The sequence below is a fragment of the Heptranchias perlo genome, chromosome 18, assembly GCF_035084215.1.
Source record: "Heptranchias perlo isolate sHepPer1 chromosome 18, sHepPer1.hap1, whole genome shotgun sequence".
Taxonomy (NCBI): domain Eukaryota; kingdom Metazoa; phylum Chordata; class Chondrichthyes; order Hexanchiformes; family Hexanchidae; genus Heptranchias; species Heptranchias perlo.
Window position 1 is genome coordinate 57797390 of NC_090342.1, and position 12006 is coordinate 57809395.

Genomic DNA, 12006 nt, shown 5'->3' on the forward strand with positions numbered 1-12006 from the left:
GTCGACAACACCTTCCATCACTTTGCTAATGATTGAGAGTAGACTGATAGGGTGGTAATTGGCCGGATTGGATTTGTCCTGCTTTTTGTGGACAGGACATACCTGGGCAATTTTCCATATTGTCGGGTAGATGCCAGTGTTGTAGCTGTACTGGAACAGCTTGGCTAGAGGCGCAGCTAGTTCTGGAGCACAAGTCTTCAGCACTACAGCCGGGATGTTGTCGGGGCCCATAGCCTTTGCTGTATCCAGTGCATTCAGCCGTTTCTTGATATCACGTGGAGTGAATCGAATTGGCTGAAGACTGGCTTCTGTGATGGTGGGGATATCGGGAGGAGGCCGAGATGGATCATCCACTCGGCACTTCTGGCTGAAGATGTTTGCAAACGCTTCAGCCTTGTCTTTTGCACTCACGTGCTGGACTCCGCCATCATTGAGGATGGGGATGTTTACAGAGCCTCCTCCTCCCATTAGTCGTTTAATTGTCCACCACCATTCACGACTGGATGTGGCAGGACTGCAGAGCTTTGATCTGATCTGTTGGTTGTGGAATCGCTTCGCTCTGTCTATAGCATGTTGCTTCCGCTGTTTAGCATGCATGTCGTCCTGAGTTGTAGCTTCACCAGGTTGGCACCTCATTTTTAGGTACGCCTGGTGCTGCTCCTGGCATGCTCTTCTACACTCCTCATTGAACCAGGGTTGATCCCCTGGCTTGTTGGTAATGGTAGAGTGAGGAATATGCCGGGCCATGAGGTTACAGATTGTGCTGGAATACAATTCTGCTGCTGCTGATGGCCCACAGTGCCTCATGGATGCCCAGTTTTGAGCTGCTAGATCTGTTCTGAATCTATCCCATTTAGCACAGTGATAGTGCCACACAACACGTTGGATGGTGTCCTCAGAGTAAAGACGGGATTTTGTCTCCACAAGGACTGTGCAGTGATCACTCCTACCAATACTGTCATGGACAGATGCATCTGCAACAGGTAGATTGGTGAGGACGAGGTCAAGTAAGATGATACAAAGATAGGTGGAAAAGTAAGTTGCGATGAGGACACAAAGGGCCCGATTTTAGCACCCACTACCGGGTGCGTTCTCGGCGGGGGGCCCCGAAAATCCCGAAATCCAGGTGCGGCACCGGATCGCGCCTCGATCCCGCCCACTTCCGGGTTCCCCGCTGACGCGCCGGCGTGCGCGCGCAGCCCCCACTGGTGGGAATCCCGCAGGCAATTAAAGCCAGCGGGATGCCACTTGAGAGTATTTACTTTGCTTGTTCAGGTCACACACAGTCCCTTAATCAGGTCAGTTAGTGATTTTGGATCAACATGGGACTGTTTCCCACACTGGGGGAAACACTCCCAGATCGAATGGACGTGTTGCAGCTGTCAGCCTGTGGCAGCTGCAAAGGTCCATTTGACAGGTGGCGGGGGGAGACCCTCACCCATTACAGGAGGCCACTCTGTCACTTGGGACAAAGTTTGGCCTCCACCACCCTCCTCCTGACGGTCGAAGTCACCAACCTGCACACTTAGCCCGGGGTCCGGAGACATGTACCTACCTTGCGGACCCCCTCAGATGTACATCTTGCGGATGGGGGCCGCCGTAGCTGCAGTCATGACCTCCTGGGAGGGCGAACAGCATCATCAGCCTCACCATCCACCTCTGACACATGGAGCTCCACAACAGAGTGCTGTGACACATCCACCTGTACAGCAGGAGGGAGGGCAACCGCAGAGAGAGATGTGTCGCAGAGGGCACTACCCTCGCCACAGGGTCCACAGACCGAGGCTCAGCCTCCTGGACCTCTCTGAGCAGCAGTGCACACGGAGGCTCAGAGTCACTCGACATGTAGTCGTGGACATCTGCAGCCTCTTTCATGCCGAGCTGCTCCTTGCTGGCCCGTGCACCATCTTCCTACCTGTCGCTGTCAAAGTCACCACTGCCCTCCCGAACTTCTCCTCCGCAGCCTTCCAGGGTGCAACCGGGGACATCGCCGATGTCTCTCAGTCGTCTGCGCAGAAGAGCCCTACAAATACACCTACACCCACTCTGCAGTGACACAATGGGTGGCATCAGTGGTGGGTCCTCATAGGGATACCCAGGAGCGGGCATTATTGCACAAACCGGACAGGATTCGCGGAGACATGGCAGTAGTGGTGCCAATATAATGTGTGATGTGAGTTGTTCTTTAATTCAATAGAAGTAACACCCATGACAAACCCTCAAACACCCTTGTGCATCCCCTTCATGCTCACGACACGTTTGCCTTACGCTGCCTACTGCACATATGTGATGCATGCCCTGTGGCTGCAGCACAGGTGGTGGCAGGTTGAGTGAGGCTGGCCGTGAAAGATGTACGAGAGGGTGAGTATGAGATAGAGCCATGAGATTGTATGAGGATTGGGTTGCGTGTTAGTGGCGGGATGAGTACTCGCGAGGTGAGTAGGTGCAGGTAAGATGAGGATGGGGTTTGAGTGGGTATGAGGGGTGATGTGACAGAGTAGTGTTGGCAGTGCAGAAGGAGATGTGGGGTGGGGGCGGTGATGTGGCAGACGGAGTGTAGGGGAAAGACTACGTGTTCTCACTGTGGCTGACCTACTGAGGTCATTGGAGCGCCTCCTGCACTGTATGCAGGTGGGCGATATGTTGGTGGCGCTGGTGACCTCCTCTGCCACCTCGAGCCAGGCCTTCTTGGTGACAGAGGCAGGCCGGGGGGAAGATCTCTGTCCTCCCCCTCCTCCTCACCCCATCTAATGATACCTGGGGTGAGGCATCATTAAACTGGGAGCAGCCTTCCCCCTGGGCTGCTCCATGCTGTATTTTTTCCTATTTGTTGCAGCATCTGTCAGTGGAGGACTGCCCCTTTAAATAGAGCGCCTCCAGCTGACAGATCTTACTGCGCATGCGCATCCCGCCCGACGCGCAGATCAGCAGCAGGGAACCCGGAGGAGCAGGTAAGTGGATCCAATTAGTGTGTTGCCTGCTACGATCGCGCGGGAAACCCACTAATTTCACCGGGCCCGCTGGCCCACCCGCCGAGTACCCACACCCCTGGTAAAATCGGGCCCAAAGTGTCTGCCAAGGGATATTGACAAGTTCGGCGAATAGGCAAAAATTTGGCAGATGGAATATAATGTGGGAAAATGTGAAGTCATCCACTTTGGGAGGAAAAAAAAAGCAAAATATTATTTGAATGGAGAAATACTACAAAATGCTGCGGTACAGAGGGATCTGGGTGTCCTCGTACATGAAACACAAAAAGTCAACATACAGGTGCAGCAGGTAATCCGGAAGGCAAACGGAATATTGGCCTTTATTTCTAGTGGGATGGAGTATAAAAGCAGGGAAGTCATGCTACAACTGTACAGGGTGCTGGTGAGACCAGACCTGGAGTACTGCGTACAGTTCTGGTGCCCTTATTTAAGGAAGGACATACTTGCATTGGAGGCAGTTCAGAGAAGGTTCACTAGTTTGATTCCTGGTATGGAAGGGTTGTCTTATGAGGAAAGATTGAACAGGTTGCGTCTATACTCATTGGAGTTTAGAAGAATGAGAGGAGATCTTATTGAAACATACAAGATTCTGAGGGGACTCGATAGGGTGGATGCTGAGAGGATGTTACCCCTCATGGGGGAATCTAAAACTAGGCGGCATAGTCTCAGAATAAGGGGTCGACCGTTTAAGATGGAAATGAGGTGGAATTTCTTCTCCCAGAGGGTCATGAGTCTTTGGAATTCTTTACCCCAAAAAGCTGTGGAGGCTGAGTCATTGAATACATTCAAGGCTGAGTTAGATAAATTTTTGATCAGCAAGGGAGTCAAAGGATATGGGGAAAGGGCGGGAAAGTGGAGTTGAGGTAAAAATCAGATCATTAATGATCTCATTAAATGACGGAGCAGGCTCGAGGGGCCGAATGGCCTACTCCTGCTCCTATCTCTTATGGTCTTATGGCTGCAGAAAACACTGTCTATCCCCCTGACAATACTATCCCCTGACACTAATACATTCCTCGGTAGGTATCATTGCTAATGGTCTGCACAAGGTAAATATCACTGCTCATGGTCTGTACAAGGTGGATATCACTGCTCATGGTCTGTACAAGGTGGATATCACTGCTCATGGTCTGTACAGGGTAGATATCACTGCTCATGGTCTGTACAAGGTGGATATCACTGCTCATGGTCTGTACAGGGTAGATATCACTGCTCATGGTCTGTACAAGGTGGATATCACTGCTCATGGTCTGTACAGGGTAGATATCACTGCTCATGGTCTGTACAAGGTGGATATCACTGCTCATGTTCTGTACAGGGTAGATATCACTGCTCATGGTCTGTACAAGGTGGATATCACTGCTCATGGTCTGTACAGGGTAGATATCACTGCTCATGGTCTGTACAAGGTGGATATCACTGCTCATGGTCTGTACAAGGTGGATATCACTGCTTATGGTCTGTACAGGGTAGATATCACTGCTCATGTTCTGTACAAGGTGGATATCACTGCTCATGTTCTGTACAAGGTGGATATCACTGCTCATGTTCTGTACAGGGTAGATATCACTGCTCATGGTCTGTACAAGGTGGATATCACTGCTCATGTTGTGTACAAGGTGGATATCACTGCTCATGTTCTGTACAAGGTGGATATCACTGCTCATGGTGTGTACAGAGTGGATATCACTGCTCATGTTCTGTACAAGGTGGATATCACTGCTCATGGTCTGTACAGGGTAGATATCACTGCTCATGTTCTGTACAAGGTGGATATCACTGCTCATGGTGTGTACAGAGTGGATATCACTGCTCATGTTCTGTACAAGGTGGATATCACTGCTCATGTTCTGTACAAGGTGGATATCACTGCTCATGTTCTGTACAGGGTAGATATCACTGCTCATGGTCTGTACAAGGTGGATATCACTGCTCATGGTCTGTACAAGGTGGATATCACTGCTCATGGTCTGTACAGGGTAGATATCACTGCTCATGTTCTGTACAAGGTGGATATCACTGCTCATGGTCTGTACAAGGTGGATATCACTGCTCATGGTGTGTACAGAGTGGATATCACTGCTCATGTTCTGTACAAGGTAGATATCACTGCTCATGTTCTGTACAGGGTAGATATCACTGCTCATGGTCTGTACAAGGTGGATATCACTGCTTATGGTCTGTACAGGGTAGATATCACTGCTCATGTTCTGTACAAGGTGGATATCACTGCTCATGTTCTGTACAAGGTGGATATCACTGCTCATGGTGTGTACAGAGTGGATATCACTGCTCATGTTCTGTACAAGGTGGATATCACTGCTCATGTTCTGTACAGGGTAGATATAATTGCTAATGGTTTCCATTGCATTGTTTCTTGAGTACAGGGAGCATTTTCAAGTCTACTTCCGAAGAAAGGAAGGAGGTGAAGGTCAACCCATTGGTGACATCAAAGATTCAACTGAAGATCACCATCATGGAGCGCCGTGTTAATGCTGGGAGATTTGAAGAGAATGAAGGGCGGAGCCTGAGTCAGTCCCCATGGCCCTACACACACGGCAGGTTTCAGAACGGTGAGTCACTGGGTACAGGCAGTGGGTTCAGAACGGTGAGTCACCGGGTACAGGCAGCGGGTTCAGAACGGTGAGTCACTGGGTACAGGCAGTGGGTTCAGAACGGTGAGTCACTGGGTACAGGCAGTGGGTTCAGAATGGTGAGTCACTGGGTACAGGCAGTGGGTTCAGAACGGTGAGTCACCGGGTACAGGCAGCGGGTTCAGAACGGTGAGTCACTGGGTACAGGCAGTGGGTTCAGAACGGTGAGTCACTGGGTACAGGCAGCGGGTTCAGAACGGTGAGTCACTGGGTACAGGCAGTGGGTTCAGAACGGTGAGTCACCGGGTACAGGCAGTGGGTTCAGAACGGTGAGTCACCGGGTACAGGCAGCGGGTTCAGAACGGTGAGTCACCGGGTACAGGCAGTGGGTTCAGAACGGTGAGTCACTGGGTACAGGCAGTGGGTTCAGAACGGTGAGTCACCGGGTACAGGCAGTGGGTTCAGAACGGTGAGTCACTGGGTACAGGCAGCGGGTTCAGAACGGTGAGTCACTGGGTACAGGCAGCGGGTTCAGAACGGTGAGTCACTGGGTACAGGCAGTGGGTTCAGAACGGTGAGTCACTGGGTACAGGCAGTGGGTTCAGAACGGTGAGTCACCGGGTACAGGCAGTGGGTTCAGAACGGTGAGTCACTGGGTACAGGCAGCGGGTTCAGAACGGTGAGTCACTGGGTACAGGCAGCGGGTTCAGAACGGTGAGTCACCGGGTACAGGCAGTAGGTTCAGAACGGTGAGTCACTGGGTACAGGCAGTGGGTTCAGAACGGTGACAGCAAGCTTTTCATTTTGTTATTTTGTCTCGATTCCGAAAGGTACATGTTCTGGGTTCAGTCGAGTCCCTCTCCTGACTCTGGGTTCACTCCAGTCCCTCTCCTGACTCTGGGTTCACTCCAGTCCCTCTCCTGACTCTGGGTTCACTCCAGTCCCTCTCCTGACTCTGGGTTCACTCCAGTCCCTCTCCTGACTCTGGGTTCACTCCAGTCCCTCTCCTGACTCTGGGTTCACTCCAGTCCCTCTCCTGACTCTAGGTTCACTCCAGTTCCTCTCCTGACTCTGGGTTCACTCCAGTCCCTCTCCTGACTCTGGGTTCACTCCAGTCCCTTTCCTGACTCTGGGTTCACTCCAGTCCCTTTCCTGACTCTGGGTTCACTCCAGTCCCTCTCCTGACTCTGGGTTCACTCCAGTCCCTCTCCTGACTCTGGGTTCACTCCAGTCCCTCTTCTGACTCTGGGTTCACTCCAGCCCCTCTCCTGACTCTGGGTTCAGTCCAGCCCCTCTCCTGACTCTGGGTTCAGTCCAGTCCCTCTCCTGACGCTGGGATCACTCCAGTCCCTCTCCTGACTCTGGGATCACTCCAGTCCCTCTCCTGACTCTGGGATCACTCCAGTCCCTCTCCTGACTCTGGGATCACTCCAGTCCCTCTCCTGACTTTGGGATCACTCCAGTCCCTCTCCTGACTCTGGGATCACTCCAGCCCCTCTCCTGACTCTGGGTTCACTCCAGCCCCTCTCCTGACTCTGGGTTCACTCCAGCCCCTCTCCTGACTCTGGGTTCACTCCAGCCCCTCTCCTGACTCTGGGTTCACTCCAGCCCCTCTCCTGACTCTGGGTTCACTCCAGTCCCTTTCCTGACTCTGGGATCACTCCAGTGCCTCTCCTGACTCTGGGATCACTCCAGTCCCTCTCCTGACTCTGGGATCACTCCAGTCCCTCTCCTGACTCTGGGATCACTCCAGTCCCTCTCCTGACTCTGGGATCACTCCAGTCCCTCTCCTGACTCTGGGATCACTCCAGTGCCTCTCCTGACTCTGGGATCACTCCAGTCCCTCTCCTGACTCTGGGATCACTCCAGTCCCTCTCCTGACTCTGGGATCACTCCAGTCCCTCTCCTGACTCTGGGATCACTCCAGTCCCTCTCCTGACTCTGGGATCACTCCAGTCCCTCTCCTGACTCTGGGATCACTCCAGTCCCTCTCCTGACTCTGGGATCACTCCAGTCCCTCTCCTGACTCTGGGATCACTCCAGTCCCTCTCCTGACTCTGGGATCACTCCAGTCCCTCTCCTGACTCTGGGATCACTCCAGTCCCTCTCCTGACTCTGGGATCACTCCAGTCCCTCTCCTGACTCTGGGATCACTCCAGTCCCTCTCCTGACTCTGGGATCACTCCAGTCCCTCTCCTGACTCTGGGATCACTCCAGTCCCTCTCCTGACTCTGGGATCACGCCAGTCCCTCTCCTGACTCTGGGATCACGCCAGTCCCTCTCCTGACTCTGGGATCACTCCAGTCCCTCTCCTGACTCTGGGTTCACTCCAGTCCCTCTCCTGACTCTGGGTTCACTCCAGTCCCTCTCCTGACTCTGGGTTCACTCCAGTCCCTCTCCTGACTCTGGGTTCACTCCAGTCCCTCTCCTGACTCTGGGTTCACTCCAGTCCCTCTCCTGACTCTGGGTTCACTCCAGTCCCTCTCCTGACTCTGGGTTCACTCCAGTCCCTCTCCTGACTCTGGGTTCACTCCAGTCCCTCTCCTGACTCTGGGTTCACTCCAGTCCCTCTCCTGACTCTGGGTTCACTCCAGTCCCTCTCCTGACTCTGGGTTCACTCCAGTCCCTCTCCTGACTCTGGGTTCACTCCAGTCCCTCTCCTGACTCTGGGATCACTCCAGTCCCTCTCCTGACTCTGGGATCACTCCAGTCCCTCTCCTGACTCTGGGTTCACTCCAGTCCCTCTCCTGACTCTGGGATCACTCCAGTCCCTCTCCTGACTCTGGGATCACTCCAGTCCCTCTCCTGACTCTGGGATCACTCCAGTCCCTCTCCTGACTCTGGGATCACTCCAGTCCCTCTCCTGACTCTGGGATCACTCCAGTCCCTCTCCTGACTCTGGGATCACTCCAGTCCCTCTCCTGACTCTGGGATCACTCCAGTCCCTCTCCTGACTCTGGGATCACTCCAGTCCCTCTCCTGACTCTGGGTTCACTCCAGTCCCTCTCCTGACTCTGGGTTCACTCCAGTCCCTCTCCTGACTCTGGGTTCACTCCAGTCCCTCTCCTGACTCTGGGTTCACTCCAGTCCCTCTCCTGACTCTGGGTTCACTCCAGTCCCTCTCCTGACTCTGGGTTCACTCCAGTCCCTCTCCTGACTCTGGGTTCACTCCAGTCCCTCTCCTGACTCTGGGTTCACTCCAGTCCCTCTCCTGACTCTGGGTTCACTCCAGTCCCTCTCCTGACTCTGGGATCACTCCAGTCCCTCTCCTGACTCTGGGTTCACTCCAGTCCCTCTCCTGACTCTGGGATCACTCCAGTCCCTCTCCTGACTCTGGGATCACTCCAGTCCCTCTCCTGACTCTGGGTTCACTCCAGTCCCTCTCCTGACTCTGGGATCACTCCAGTCCCTCTCCTGACTCTGGGTTCACTCCAGTCCCTCTCCTGACTCTGGGATCACTCCAGTCCCTCTCCTGACTCTGGGTTCACTCCAGTCCCTCTCCTGACTCTGGGTTCACTCCAGTCCCTCTCCTGACTCTGGGATCACTCCAGTCCCTCTCCTGACTCTGGGTTCACTCCAGTCCCTCTCCTGACTCTGGGATCACTCCAGTCCCTCTCCTGACTCTGGGTTCACTCCAGTCCCTCTCCTGACTCTGGGATCACTCCAGTCCCTCTCCTGACTCTGGGTTCACTCCAGTCCCTCTCCTGACTCTGGGATCACTCCAGTCCCTCTCCTGACTCTGGGTTCACTCCAGTCCCTCTCCTGACTCTGGGATCACTCCAGTCCCTCTCCTGACTCTGGGATCACTCCAGTCCCTCTCCTGACTGTTTTCAGTCCATACCCTGAACCTCTGACTCCAATGTGAGAGTGCTGGCACTGAGTGTGTTCACAGGTTTGACGATGGCTGAGGCCAGGATGAGGTACGAACAATTCACCAATGGGAGACTGTGCAAATGCAGTAAGGAGGCTCCATATTCACCTCCCATCGGTCCCGGGTCCGCCCCCCAGGCCCTGCTTTTTTTCCCTGCTCTGTGTTGCCGCAGTGCTTCTGTGACCTGCTCCCCGTCTCGCCTGCGCTCCCCGTCTCGCCTGCGCTCCCCGTCTCGCCTGCGCTCCCCGTCTCGCCTGCGCTCCCCGTCTCGCCTGCGCTCCCCGTCTCGCCTGCGCTCCCCCCTCCCCGTCATTTAAATGAGTGAGCAAGTTGTCTGAGTGAGTGTTTGGTGCAGTAAGAGGCTGAAATGTTGTGCTGTGGAGCGTTCTCCGCCTGTCACGTGTCCAGGTCCCACTATGCCCTGTGTGTCTGGGTAACTTTATGTATCGTCCCACAGGTATGGTGGGGCTGGCCAATGGTGGCCTGACCTGCTGCGTCAATGCTGTCCTACAGAGCTTCTACCTGGCACCTGAGTTTACATCCATCTTGCAGCGGTAAGGTTCCCTTTTCATATCACACGGGTGGGGAGAGCAATTGATGGCTTGTCCGGAGGCAGGGGTCACACTCAGCCCACTCTGTCGGGATCAGACTCTGCTGGCCTTACGGGTCCCAGAGAAAGTGAGTTGGGCAGTGTTAACCCAGGGCCCGCTGACCGTGGGCCTACAGCTAAACACGTACAATAAATTGTCAGCATCCCCTCGAGAGACCAAAGGGATACGGATTGGGGTTAAGATACATAGTTGGGATATAACTTTACTGCACCCACCCTCTCCCATTCCCATTCCCTCTCCCTCTCCCATTTCCTTTCCCTCTCCCTCTCCCATTTCCTTTCCTTCTCCTATTCCCTCTCCCATTCCCCCACCCTCTCCCATTCCCATTCTCTCTCCCTCTCCCATTCCCATTCCCTCTCCCTCTCCCATTTCCTTTCCTTCTCCTATTCCCTCTCCCATTCCCCCACCCTCTCCCATTCCCATTCTCTCTCCCTCTCCCATTCCCATTCTCTCTCCCTCTCCCATTCCCATTCTCTCTCCCTCTCCCATTCCCATTCTCTCTCCCTCTCCCATTCCCATTCTCTCTCCCTCTCCCATTCCCATTCCCTCTCCCTCTCCCATTTCCTTTCCCTCTCCTATTCCCTCTCCCATTCTCTCTCCCTCTCCCATTCCCATTCTCTCTCCCTCTCCCATTCCCTTTCCTTCTCCCATTCCCTCTCCCATTCCCCTACTCTCTCCCATTCCCATTCCCCTGCCAGAATCCTCCAGATGTGGTGAGTTTATTCATCTCCCCAGCCCTTGCCCCGTGAAGGTGGGAGATTTGCGAGGAAGTATTGTGTGGGAGGGCTCAGAATACATAGCTGTAACGTGAAGCTCACACTGTCATGGGGATGATGGGCTGAATGGCCATTTGCTCTTTTGCTGCCCCTCTACCTGCCCTGGGAGTGTTTGATGGGACAGTGTAGAGGGGTCTTTACTCTGTATCTAACCCGTGCTGTACCTGCCCTGGGAGTGTTTGATGGGATTGTGTGTAAGTGCTCCTTTTTGAATTGCCTTAAGTTGGATAAAATGGTGAGTGACCCTAGAATGATGCTGCCTCCTGTCGAGTTGAGGGATGACTGTCATTTGTTCTGGGTGTGCTGTACCCGGACACACACAGCTGGACACATTGCAGGGGGAGAGATGGATTAAACACCTAGTGACAGGCACAGTGCTGGCCTATTTACCCCATTGTGTGACTTCTAACTAAATTCTCCTGAGAGTGTGGGCTTGTATTTTGCACCCAGGTCCCAGGCCCAATACTGACTGGACTGTCGCAGCAGGGATGGAAGGAAAATCATTGTCAGCGTGACCTCAGGCAAAACTCATGGATGGATGTGGGAGTTGATGTGAGAGGGACAAGAGTTCACTCATGCTCTGAACTCTTCCTGCCTCAGAGTGTTGCTGAGATCAAGAATGAATTATTGCTGAGCCTCTGTCCTTATCCAGTGTGTCCCAGCAGACTCACTGTGAGCCTCTGTCCTGTCCAGTGTGTCCCAGCCAACTCACTGTGAGCCTCTGTCCTTATCCAGTGTGTCCCAGCAGACTCACTGTGAGCCTCTGTCCTGTCCAGTGTGTCCCAGCAGACTCACTGTGAGCCTCTGTCCTTATCCAGTGTGTCCCAGCAGGCTCACTGTGAGCCTCTGTCCTGTCCAGTGTGTCCCAGCAGGCTCACTGTGAGCCTCTGTCCTGTCCAGTGTGTCCCAGCAGACTCACTGTGAGCCTCTGTCCTGTCCAGTGTGTCCCAGCAGGCTCACTGTGAGCCTCTGTCCTGTCCAGTGTGTCCCAGCAGGCTCACTGTGAGCCTCTGTCCTGTCCAGTGTGTCCCAGCAGACTCACTGTGAGCCTCTGTCCTGTCCAGTGTGTCCCAGCAGACTCACTGTGAGCCTCTGTCCTTATCCAGTGTGTCCCAGCAGACTCACTGTGCGCCTCTGTCCTGTCCAGTGTGTCCCAGCAGACTC

General features: G+C 53.9%; 1 protein-coding gene across 5 annotated transcripts in view; it reads left to right on the plus strand.

The window, feature by feature from the left end:
• The window catches only part of usp18 (ubiquitin specific peptidase 18), a 158548-nt gene that overhangs the window by 22155 nt on the left and 124387 nt on the right, over window positions 1-12006 (plus strand). For all 5 annotated transcript variants that reach the window (XM_067999967.1, XM_067999969.1, XM_067999970.1 and 2 more), the window contains 2 exons: window positions 5378-5563; window positions 9913-10009. In XM_067999967.1, coding sequence (XP_067856068.1) covers window positions 5467-5563; window positions 9913-10009 — 194 coding nt within the window. In that variant the 5' untranslated portion in view covers window positions 5378-5466. The remainder of the gene's footprint in view (window positions 1-5377; window positions 5564-9912; window positions 10010-12006) is intronic.